Raw genomic sequence first — 13,488 nt, forward strand, 5'->3', positions numbered from 1 at the left:
AGTACAAAATCTAAAGTCACAGTTTCTTGAGGCTGGTGAGGCTGTGATGGTCAGTTCTTTCTTGTTTTTGTAGCATCATAAGCAGTTTTAGTCATACAAACTGGAATTCAAGAACTGTACATATTAAAGCAACCTGCTATTATCGCATGCATCAGCATGGTAGTGTACACCGATTTGTTCTCTTTGATAGGCAAGTTTAAATGTCATCTGATTAGTGGTGGACAATGATAGGGGCAATTTGAATGGCCTTCAGGGTGCTCCATGTCAGCAGTGAACATCATAGAGGGCTATTGGTCATTTGAAATAATTTTGCTACATTTAGTACTGCTTACTTGTTTTCATTAGCTTGTGTACTGAAAGTAGCAGTCACTAATTTTGTAAGCTTTGCAAGTTTTTTTTAATAAAGTGTTTAAATGCCACCATCAGTATTTATATTTGGGTGGCTAAATCTGCTGTTTGCGCATGGGCAGTTCATGCCTGCCATGACCATGAGGCACTGTAAAAAGATGAGAGAGATGTGCTCTGCTGGGAACCATTGGATGACAGTGGTGAGAACTCGGGTAGATTTTGGGTGGCAAGCAAGTAAAGTAAATGGTCCCTGATTTCACAGAATATCCCCGATTTTACTCATTCAGACAGCAGTTTGAATAGTCATTTAAAGCAATCAGGAAGGTGAATCTGAAAGATTGTGTACATTTATGTGTCGTCCAAAAAAGTGTGTGTAAGGGGGCCTGTAATTTAAAAACCTCCCAGGCCCCCAGCTACACTTAATCTGCCATTGTATCTAAGGAATTAAGAACTGTGACTGGAAGACAAAAGTCTCTGTGCAGCATTCAGGGGAACACCTGCCATAAAATCATTCCAATTCTAGTACATGGGAAAGTCAGCAAAACCATGCAAATCATCCTAACTAGAGTCCTGTTGGATAACTTTAAATTATACACGAGATATGAAAAGGCACTAAAGATTCCAAAAAGCATCCCCAGCTTCACAAGGAAAGTTTTTCCTGAACGTTTCCCCATTTCTGTCAACTCTCAGCTCCTTTCTTCTGCTTCAATGTCCATTCATTCTTGTACTGCATCTGATCATTTTCACCTCATAACACTGCGTTGGTTCTACTATGAGAATTACCCTTAAAGTATCTATATCTCTAGCAACTTCTGCTGAGGCAAGAGCCAAGTGTTGGAGGATCTGTCACCCAGGCAACCTTACGAAATGGCTGTTTTTTCATTGACCTCTTCTATGGCAGCTTAGTATGGTCACTGTGCAATGTTAGGCTTATGAGCACGTTCATTCATTCGCCCATAGGCTCAGCACTGACATGAAGACATAACTCTACTACTTCAACGACATTCATATTCCTGACCATTTTTGCTGCTACTTGACATAACATTAGCTTTCCATATGATATTTGCCAATCTTGACCCCAAGGTAGTCAAGCTGGAATCAGCAATTTGCTGTCACCTCCCCTACCAGCTCCTCCAGTGCCCAGCTGGATCACCTAGGTCATAGACAGGGCTGTATCCTTCGCTGTATAGTTGAGGATGTTTCTTGGACTCATTAGTACCTTTTCATATCTCGTGTATAACATAAAACAGCATGAGCGTGAGGATTTCAGACGTATCACATCAAGGGATTGGGGGGGTAAAGACTCCGCTGCAAAAATGCTTAAGGAATGTACCAACAAATTTTGGAAGCTGCTGTTTTTTGTTAAATTGCAATTTATTCTTTGAAATGTCATACAACTCATAGTAGCACTTCAGATGGAAAAGCCAAAATCAATGCTGATCAGAGATAAGAGAAGGTAATCTATTGGTTCGGTAGAATCCATAACTTCTCCAGTAAATAGGAAAACAAACAGCCAAACAACTTTTTCTGCAGTAAACAATGTTACTTGTTCAGCTTCTCCCGGTTAGGGGTCGCCACAGAAGATCACCGGTCCTCTTACGATTGGCAGTGGATTTTTGCAGTGCCAAGTTGCCAGCCTGACACCCACCCTTCAGAGAAGGCACACACATAGACTCATGCACCTACCTACATGTCTTTTTTTAACACTCAGTTGATTGCAGGGAGGGCATGCAGACTCCACACAGAAGGAACTCCAGCTGAGAATTGAACTGGAGATCCTTTTGCTGTGAGGCGATAACGCTAACCGCTGCACCACTGCGGCTGACAATAACATTTCTAAATAAGATCTGCACTGTTACTGTCTGGTTTACTATTCCTTAGCTGAGTTCTCTTACTAACTGTCTGGTGTACTATCTATACAGTTTGAAAGAGCAAACACTCATAAGAGTGAATGTTTTTTTCTGGTGTAAAAAAAAGGAGAAAAAAAATCCTAATATGAAGGAACATTCTATTGAATGGACATTTTATGGCAGCATTTTGTATGGGATCGCATTGCAGCAGGGTAAGGGAATTTGCCCTTACCCTGCTGTTGTGTGTGCTTGAAATTTGCTGTAAAGTGATTGCTCATTGAACGTTCACTCTTGGGAACATTCAGTATTTAATGAGACACACACACACACACACACACACACACACACACACACACATATATATATATATATATATATATATATATATATATATATATATATACACACACACACACACACACACACACACACACACACACACACACACACACACACACACAATGTTTTGTATTATGTTGCTTTCCGGGAAGCTAACCAATTGGCCACCACTGACGGAAACAACATAATACATAAATTAAACCCACCGGAGTGGGAAAAACAAAACAGTTGATAAATAAAACCACCGGAGGGGGGGGACTTTGCCTCCACCCCACCCCATATGGGGGCTGCACCTCCCACACCTCTCTTACCTAAATATACCAACTCTGAGATCGCAGTACAGATGAAAAAAGGGCAAAATTCATCAGTAGTGGCCAAGTGGTTAGTTTCCCGTTGGCGAAATTCAGCATTCCAGGAGTTCGCTGTTTTAAACCTCACTGTTATCCTCTCACTGTTATGTGAGTCGATATTCCGGTAAGTCAACATTGTGAATGGGAACTGTGACTGCAGAACAGTACATCTGGGGATGATTTCCCTTTAACTGCATATACTTATGAATGAATGTTTTCATAAAATCTTTTGGACTGACATCCTTTCTTTGAATACTGTAAATAACAGATCAAAATAGATAAAAAAAAAAAAGCAAAAAAGAGGTAAGTTGGCTTCAAATTACAGATTTCCAATGATAAAGTATACATAATTTCCTTCTTAGAAAAGGTCACAAATGTCTTTGAAGCAAAAATATTTTATTAGGTTCTCTTTATTAGGTTCTCTTGCTATACTAAATATATTAAAATATGAATGGTACTATTGCCTAATAAAAGTACAATAAAGTCATGAAATAACATTTTAATAAATTAGAAAATCAGGCCTTTCTAATTATAATTTTTTGACTGAGACATCTGCCACATATTCCATTTTAGGTATCCAGATAAAGGCTTGAATGATAATTACTGCCGGAATCCTGATGGTTCTGTCCATCCCTGGTGTTACACAACAGACCCAAATGTGGAGCGTGAGCACTGCAATATCCAGAAATGTAGTAAGTATTGTTCTGTACTGCCTTCCTTGTTTTTTGGATGGCACATATAGTTTTATTTAGGTCTGCCCTGCTCTGCTTTAATTACACTTTATTTATTTATTTATTTTTAATAGTATTTACCTTAGATGCTTTGTGCTGACTGACACTCACCAATTCAGTCAGCCCAGAGAACATTGTTATTCAAAGTATAATATGGCATGGTTATCTTTGAGAACCAGTAACTTGCAGGGTTTTTATACGGACTTGATATCTTCTGTTACTGCCCTATGGAGCACCCCAGGACAGCCACTGAGGGGAGGGTACAGTGCCTGCTCTTGTATAAAGGCAAATACAGAATACTGAGGTAGTTATTCAGAATAGTGGTGGCACTGACCTTCCATAAAAGTGGCAAGGTTGGTGTATAATGTGTGTTTGTGTCTGAGCACAGTGTTCAGATAATAATGTGTGCAAAAAGAGTATAGATGATTTCCTGTGTTCTTTCTCAGTGCAGTAGATTCATTGAAAACAGTGATAAGGAAGTTAATACAAGTTTGTTTGGCTACAAAATTTCTCGTTTGGGAAGAAATGTTGAATTATGCTAACTTTGGATTCATGATCAGCATATATAGACAGAAATGAGCAACTTTTTAGGGTATATGGCATTACCTGTCTTATGGGGGCCTCCTTATATGAACCACTTCAGAACCTGGGTCCAGTGATTAGACCCAATGATAAGTGCTACAATCAAACTACTGAAACAGTAAAGGGAAGTAGATTCATAGATATTCCAAGTCTATTTAGTCATATGACCAGTCTTGCCTTTCCAGTATCATCCCTCAGACAACACTACCTTTCTCCGGGGGTGGCTACCTGTCAATCCTAGAGTAAATGTGTGGATACCCATCCAGTCATCTAGTTTATATTTAAAGCTAGATAGTGCATTGCACTGTTTAACATGTAAAATTATTTTATTCCAGAGGTTTGGGAAGTGCTGGGTTATAAATCTGCCCATCCTCTATGCTTTATTTATTTGTTGGTGAAGATTAGGTCTCTGGTTGTAATATTGGAGGTGTTACTAGACTTATGGAGAAACATGAGGTCCAGGACAATTGGTTCTCTAACCACACAGTAAATGAGACAAAGACCTGCCCTCCTCAAAAGTGTACAAGATACTAAATAAAGGGATAGAGCTTTCAGTCTCGCTTGGTAGCTTTGGGACATTAGGTCAGGAGCTGTTAGGGTCTTAATAATTGTTTGATATGAATATGTTTGATATGAATTCTGAATTTAAATAATTAATAGAATATCGGAATTGTAATGTTGCAACTAAGCTGTGATGCAGTGTGCAGTTGAACTGATTTAGTGCAAACTTGAATGAAGTGGTAAGATACAAAGCTGTAGGTATTGTTTGCAGAGAAACTTAGAGAAAACTGTTATCTGACTCCAGTTTAACATTTCCATGAACATTTGAGGCAGTCTGTGCCTGGAAATGGAAGATCGAGATACACAGCAGGTGAAAAAGCAGGATGTTCTGAATGGTGCAGTGTAAGCTGAACTTCAATCAGATAAAATAAAGAGAAGTATTTTGTTGATATTGTAATAATAAAGATATTTGTCTAACAGACAGTATTTTTAAAGCAAAATGTCATAGAGCTGTGAGAAGTTGTGACATATAACATGAAAAAGTCATAGTAAAATGCAGTCCCTAGAAAAAAGTAAAAAATAAACATTTTCATGATGAGAGTACAAAATATGTTCTAAGGAGAAAAGAGAATCATTGGTGTCTTCAGTGTCAGACGATAAAGGGAACAAGTCATTTATGTCTACTTTACTGATGAATAAAAAGAGACTGAAATGTAGATTGATACATTGGCAGCAGTATCATTATATCTGAAAAATTAGTTCAGTCAATTTCCAAATGAAGCTTGACAGACCACAGAGAGATTGTCAGTATTAGGTCAGACAATGGCTGGGATGTTCTGTGAAATATAAAAGGAACAATTGTCAGTCAGGTTAAAGTAGGACTGGTTTTGTATGAGAGGACAGTTACAGATGCTTGTCTTAAACAGGAAACAGCGGAAGTATGTTGAAAAAGTTAGTCTATTGAAGAAATGCCTGAAATATGTGTTATAGTATTTCAAGCGGGACTAGTCACATTGTGTGGTGTGAAAGCCACTTTTCTGGCAAATACAGTTGCTTCTCTATAGTCCATTAAAAGCAGGTCTCTATTATTCACAATAAAAATAAACAGGTGATAAAAAGAAAGATTAGAAAAATATGTTATTACTACTGTGAGATGCATGGTGAATGGGCTGAACCTACTGTTTCAGTAGTAACTGTGGACTCATCAGCTTGCAAGTCTGGTGATTACAAGTTAACTATAATCAATGTGCTACTGCTGAAATATATCTGCTGCCTAGAGTGGAAGAGGTAATGGCCATTCTGTGCAGGGGAATTATGTTTTGGAAAACTGATATAGCATCTGCTTGTCAGCTGGTATTGCATGGTATTCATTCTAAGAAATATTTAAGCAATAACCCATGCCTGGGTGTGGGTAATGCTGAATTTACCCACAGTTGGTGTGGTTTGGTCATGAGGGAAAAGCCCGAGTGGCCAAACAAAGACAACCGTGGGTAAATCCAGCATTACCCACACCCAGAAGTGGGTTATTGCTATTATACAATGACATTATTTAAGAAAAAAAATACTTACTTTTCTTAAATGATGGCATTGTATAATACCTCCGTGCTGCCCTTCCGCAGCTGTCCGATATTCTGCCGCAGTTCTGATGTACTGTGCATGCGTATGCTTACGCAGTACATCAGAGCTGTGTGTGGAAGCAACAGAGAAAGGAAGATCTCCGTTGCTTTTTAAAAGGTGTCTTGCTATGTTAAAAGAGTTTAACATAGCGAGATAGCTTTAAAAAAAGCAACAGAGATCTTCCTTTCTCCGTTGCTTTTTTTAAAGCTGTCTCGCTATGTTAAACCCATTTAACATAGCGAGATTACAGCAATGGAGCTCTTCTGTTCTCCGTTGCTGTCTAACACACACACAAAAAAGACTTATACTAATGCAAAAAGTCCAGGCGACCGGACCTTTTTCCATTAGCATAAGTCTAATTTGCAACAGGCACTCTGACCAATCAGCGTGCACGTTTTGGAATATTAATGGGGGGGGGTCATTGTATAATTGATTTTAATACATGGGGAGCCATGTTAGTGTATAACACATTGCCATTTGGTGTGAACTCAGTATCTTCCATTTTTTAAAGAATAACTGAAAATCTGCTCAGAGATTTAGATGTGATGGTGGACCTAGATGATTTACTAGTCAACAGGAAGTCATAGCACCTGAATAACTTACAGGAAGTGTTGCATAGTGGTATGAGATTTAAAAATCAAAATACAAAAATGGTAAGTCACAAATTGAATATCTGGATATGTGATATATAAAGGACTTGATCCTTCAAATGAAAGAGTAAAAGAATTCCATGGTGCCCTCACCCCCAACTTTTGTAAAAATGTTGCAAGCATTCCATGGTTTGTTTAATTTCTATTGGAGGTTTACTGCTAATTATACAATGTCTCCCTATTAATATTCTAAAACATGCACCCTGATTGGCCAGCCCAACCAGCGTGCCCATTGTAAATCCCACAATCTACCAACGGAAAAAGGTCCGGTCGCCCCGGACTTTTTTCCATTGGTATAAACTGCCCCAAAACCTTTTTTTTTCTTACAATAAAAAAAAGAGAGAGAAAACGGAGAAATGGAGACTTTCTTTTCTCCGTTGCTTCCATTTCATAGCCTTGATGTACTGGGTATGTCTGGGTTCTCAAGTCCCATGCGAATGCACAGTACATCAAAATGCAGAATCAGTATACCACAACCGGCAGAAGAACAGCAATCCGCTGTTATGCAAAGACATTATTTAAGAAAAGTAAGTATTTTTTTCATAAATAATGTCATTGTATAATAGCAATAACTGACTCCGTGGTTGTGGTATATTGTAGAGTTACCCATGGTTGCCTTTGTTTAATCACTTGGGCTTCGCCCTCATGATTAAACCACACCAACTGTGGGTAAATCTTCAATATACCACACCACATTGTCGGTTATTGCTTAAATAGAATACAGTATTAACAACTGAAACACCAGAAACAAAACGCATTTAAGACTTTTGAAGCGGTATTAATGTGTGATGAAGTACTGGCACATTACAAACGTCTGCCACTTAGTATACTTCTCAACTGCCCAGATTTTCACAGAATGTGCGGATTTGTTCCTCTTATTTTTGGTCTTTTCCTCATACAAATGTGTTTTTCTGGAAAATCATTGAAAATTGAAGTCACTAAATAATGATAGCCAATCATTAGCAGACCGGAGTTCCGCTGTGGCGACCCCTAACCGGGAAAAGCCGAAAGACACAACAACGTTTGAGTTTCAGACTTTGTAGCCTTCAGAAAATACATATTAATGCAAAGCCTGTTATTCTAGCAACTTTCTAAGTTAATTAGGTCAATATTTAAAATATGCCCCTATTTCTAGGCCTTTGTTCCCCCTTTAATTTTGGATTTGTCCAGATTTATTGCACTAAGAGGTTGAGAGGAACACTTAGATAAATGTATAGATACATGTATAGTACTGCTATGGTACTGGAGTTGTTATTCAATAAGTTATGCCTTCATGTGAAGAAAGATGTATCTTTACTGTTTCTATAACCCTCCCTCCCTCCAGCAAACAGAAAATACTCAGATGGGAAAAGGGTGAATCAATACATTTGGAGCAGAAGGTTTAAGCTAGCAAAGGAACATAAGCTATTGTTAATGTTTTCTGGTGAGTATAAGAGCCTGCCCACAACAGCAGCAGCACACACCTAGAGATGGTTAATCATCTTATCAGACTATGATTTCCAAATGAATACACAGTGTCAAAAGGCATGGCAAAACTGTTTGTCTGTCAAGGATTCAGTGTTCAATATTTACAGATAAATTATACAAGGTATGACAGAAGTATATTCAATGTCCATGCTCTTGTAGAAGATCCTTTTCAAGGAGTTTCAGTAAACATGGAAATGGGAGCTAGAATGACAATAAACAACAAGGAAATTTCAAGAGTATTACATCTCATATGGACGGCTGAGCCATAGAATAGAGTATTGGTCTACTTACAAAACTGTGTCAGTTAGGAAGATTTTATAAAAGAGAATATGAATTATTAGTAGAAAAAGTTCTCCCTGGGATTCAATAAAGTCTACACTAAGTGTACACTGTTCTGAGTGAACAGACAACACACGCTCACACCTTCTTCCTGCTCATTTTAGTTTTCCTACTGATTTTCTTGCAGCTTTAAATACTGAGGGGGATTCATAAAGGTCACCACAAAGTGTTGCCTACATGTACACTTAGTATAATCTTTCTGAGTGACTAGAAAGCACAAAAAATGTGGTAGGGATGTTACTGAATACAGACTGTGTACACTTAGTGTAGGTGTTATTGAATTTACCCCTCTGTCTTTTCAGAACAACAGTTATTGTTCTATGGAAATTGAGAAAAAACATACTGGAGAAGAACTGCAAGTTGGGCACTCAGATACTGTTAAAAAGAAGACCCTGGTATGAGAGTTTGTATGGTGAACAAAGTAGGATGAAAATGTGTACATGTGTAAAGAGTATGTACCATGCTACATGAGTGGAACAAAATATGCCTAGACAAGTGGCAATGCAACCCAGGAATTTTCAAGAGGATGCTACAAAACACTACACGTTGATATCGGGTCCCCTTCAGAAATCTGAAATCCTACTTACCTGACTTTTAAAGGACCGAGACAAAAAACACGAAATCCCTGAAGACTGACCATTCAGAACACCGACAGATCACTGTGGGTAAGTAACCACTTGGCCAGCATCTTGACCTTTGCCCCTTACCTCCACTGTAGTGTGATCTCGGAGTTGGTATATTTAGTTAGGGGGGGTGTGGGGGGCACAGTCCTCCACATAGGGGGTGTGGGGCAAATCCCCCCCACATGGGTGGATTTTCTTTGCTTCGGATTTAGTGTGTTTGAGGGGTTGGGCGACCGGTTACCCACAGTGATCTGTCATTGTTCCAAGTGGTCGGACTTCTGGGATTTTGGGTTTTTCATCTCAGTCTTTTAAACATTGGGTAAATGGGATTTCCATCTACTGAAGCAGACCCGTTGATATCACAGGACTATTTATGAGCAGTGTATTTATTCATGATTATGGCAGAGGCATATTTAAATGATTAGAAGAGTTTTGTATGAATCAGATTACATCAAAGAGTTACAGTAAGTAGAGTGAGAAGATGATATGCTACTTATGGGTTACAAGAACATAAAAGTTTCAGATACTAGTACTTATTTTATGTAAGAAAAATGTTGTCATTTTATTAAACAAACAAGACTATTCTATTCCACTACTGTACTAGGGCATCATACTATGAATGGTCTAGGAGAAAGGTGCCTTCAGGCATTCAAAGTTGGTATAAAAAAGGGTTAAATACAGTGTTGGATGTGTAAATATTTGTTATACCTGTTAGAGACAGGGTCATGCCTATCTGTGCAATAGACAGATACCAGCAGACATATTCCTGAGCAGGCATGCCAGAGCAAAGTTTGATCTATTGAAACCAAATCAAGATGTTCCTTAGAGAAAGAAACATCACTTACAGAAATTTTAGCACAACAGACATGGAAAGGAAAGGTGATTCCTAGAGCTGGTTTCAGTATGCCTTTGAGATATGACAGGTAGAGTTATTCAACATTTTATGCCTTCATGTGAGGAAAGATGCACCTGTATTGCTTATAGAACACTTCTTCTAGCAAACAGAAAATACTCAGATAGGATCCCAGATGTGATTACTGTCTGGAAAGCTCCAGTTGCAATTCATGAAAGGATTAGACAAAAGAATTGCTAACAGAAGATATAGTGATCAGCTAAGAGGCAGAGTGAATGGCAACACTCACCATCCTGAATTGCATGTAAAACATATGAAACCATCAAGAAACTCAGCCACATCACCCAGTACTGGTGAAAGAACAGTACTGCTCCCCATTACATAGATTTTCTCCACATTTCTATGGTGAAATTTTGCAATCACCCATCCAGTCATCCATACTGGCTTTAAAGGTTGCTAGGGAAGTATTCTGCTTGACAGGTAAGGGTGGCCTATTCCAAAAAAAGGTATACGTTGGGTTAGGTATCTGCCATGCCTTCTCATCGCATCTATAGTACAACATCGAAGCTTTAGTTCATCAAATAACTAAAGCTTGATCTTGTAATATTGACAGCTAAAATTGTCGAACTGTCGATTCAACCAAGGGAAACACTTCCCTTGGCCGAATCAAAAAAAAACAACTTTACATTTGAAATCAAGTGGGGGGGCTGTGCTCCCCATACCCCCCTACCTAAATATACCAACTCTGAGATCACTCCAAAGTGGAGAAATGGGCATTTGCCACATAATGGCCAAGGGAACTGTTTCTCTGGTTTAAATCGGCCATTCGACAATTTACGGTTTCGATATTACAAGTTCGAGCTTTACTTATTCAATTAAGTGAAGCTTCAATCATGTAATATAGAACCATGTCATCTTACTGATATGATAGTGTAGGCTTAGGTCTCTAGAATGAGTGTTTGCTTTACCACCTGTTTTATTTATGTGAAGGAGTTCAAAGAGATCTGGGTCATTCATAGCTTGGAAAGCTAAGCAGAGATCACCCTTGGGAGTCTATATGACACTGAGTAGAGTGACAGAGATTTTAGTTTATTAGAGTAACAAAAGGGTACTGAGACCTGAGATCATTTTGGTGTGGAAGCACTGACGTCTCTCGAGCTGGTTTAGGTGGTTAGTGAGGTACATGCTGATGGGTGCATTATATTCAATGATGGGCTTAATAAGGAATTAATAAATTGGCATTATAACTTATTCGGACCTTGAGGAGATTCCACAGAGTAAAAGTTGTACGAGGTAGAAGGAATTTCTAAACACCACAGAGACCTGGTGATCAAATGAGAGTCTATTACCAACATACACACCCAAGTCCCTGATGATGGTGTCAGACTTAAGAGGAATATTACCTATATGGTAAGCAATAATGATGCTAGAGTTACCAAAGGAAACTATGCTGCATTTCTTTTTTTTAAACAAGAAACATCTTTATTAAATTATCACGTATGACAGAGGTAATCATACATTTATATAAATGAAAACAAACCATACTGACATAATTTTAGTTGCGAACATTATACATCACAGCCAAGTTGACATAATTGTAGTTGCAAACATTATACATCACTTATAATCTCTCCAGCCATTGTCAGTCAAACATTGCATAGCTGATTCACATCCTGCCTTCTTTTAAACCTTGTTCCTCCTCTGCATGTATTGTTCCCACAGTTCCAAATTTTTCTTATGTAATTTGCTATTATCCTTTTCTAAAGATTCCCACTTCCAGTTGTTTTATCTCTGTTACTATATTCACTATTTCTACTAAAGTTGATTTAGACTCTGATTTCCATTTTCTAGTAATTGCTTTTTTGTCAGCCACCATAATTAGACTCAGTAACGCCTTACTTTGTCTAGGCAATTCTGATTGGCTACACCAATTTGCTCATCCAGCATCTCTAACAGAGCAGTCTGTAGAGAATCTTTTAAGTCTGCTAACTCATTACATTCCCAGAAAATATGTTCCCGGTTACCTCTTTCTTCCCCATCACACCTCCAACATTTGCTGTCTACCCGAGGAAAAATTATTTGGAGTCTACTTGGGGTATAAAAATACCCGTGCAAACACTTCTAGACTTGCATATTTGGGAGACATGCATATATCCCCCCATTGTTTCTTTATGAATTGCTTATCCAGTCTCTCTTCCCAACCCTTTCTATCCTCCTCTGATTAATTCTTATATTTATCATGCAATATCTTGTATGCTGTACTAATTATTCCTATTTTTAACAGTAGCTTCTCTTCTCTTCTCGATTCTACTAAATAGTCTACCAGTGCTGGTCTTTCACTTAGGATTCCCCTGTTCCTTTCTCTTTGCCTATACTCTGATATCAATCCATAATAGGGAAGGCAGTCTCTATCCTGCAGTCCAAATAAATGATTGGACATTTCCCATTCTATTAATGTTCCCTCTAATTATTTGCTCCCAATACCTTGGTTCTTTTACTAGTTTTCTCCAGTAAATTCCAGCCCCCTCTTGCCTATTATCTGTATCCCTAATTGCAGTCATCCCTATCAACAGAATCTCCTTTCTGCATTCCCCTTGTTGGCTTAGTTTTTAGAATACTTTCTTCTACTTTATAATTATAATATTCTGCATGGTTATTGTTATTCTCCTTAAGGATCTACAGCCAAAATCCCAGTCTCTCCTTGTTTCTTGAGCTTCCCCTTGTTTTATCATCATCCTTTTCTACTTTGAATTATAGATTTCTGCTTGTGCTATGTATAGGAGCCTTAACGGTGCAGCCCTGAAATACTCCTTCAAATCGGGTAAACCCAAACCGCATTGTTCAGTTGGAAGAATCAGCTTATCCCACTTGACTTTTGCCTCTTCCCCTCCCAGATAAAATTCTTCAGCTTTTTATTGCTTGCTGTCCACAACTTCTCCAGTGGTTAATAAACAGATGCCTGACCTGTGTATAAAACTAAAGGGACTAAAAACATTTTAACTGCTTGTATCTTGCTATCCATCTCCCTATAACAGAGCTTCCAATTTCTCAGTTTTGGTATTATCTTTTGTTTTGTCTCTTCCCACATATTCTTAGCTGCCACACCAGAATCTTTTTTTATCCATACTCCTAAGTACTTCATTTAATCATGACCCCAAAAATATGGATATTGCTGAACTAATTTGTGTGTGTGTACATAATTTACAACTGTTGTCTTTGTTTATATTCATTATTTTAT

At 38.3% G+C, this 13,488-nt stretch overlaps 1 protein-coding gene across 3 annotated transcripts in view; it reads left to right on the forward strand.

The window, feature by feature from the left end:
* Positions 1 to 13,488, forward strand: part of MST1 (macrophage stimulating 1) — a 442,641-nt gene that overhangs the window by 215,720 nt on the left and 213,433 nt on the right. For all 3 annotated transcript variants that reach the window (XM_044077787.1, XM_044077790.1, XM_044077788.1), the window contains exon 7: positions 3,461 to 3,579. In XM_044077787.1, the coding sequence (XP_043933722.1) occupies positions 3,461 to 3,579 (119 nt within the window). The remainder of the gene's footprint in view (positions 1 to 3,460; positions 3,580 to 13,488) is intronic.

The sequence above is a fragment of the Protopterus annectens genome, chromosome 7.part0 (assembly GCF_019279795.1).
Source record: "Protopterus annectens isolate FY-2018-M chromosome 7.part0, PAN1.0, whole genome shotgun sequence".
In the NCBI taxonomy this organism is placed as follows: domain Eukaryota; kingdom Metazoa; phylum Chordata; order Ceratodontiformes; family Protopteridae; genus Protopterus; species Protopterus annectens.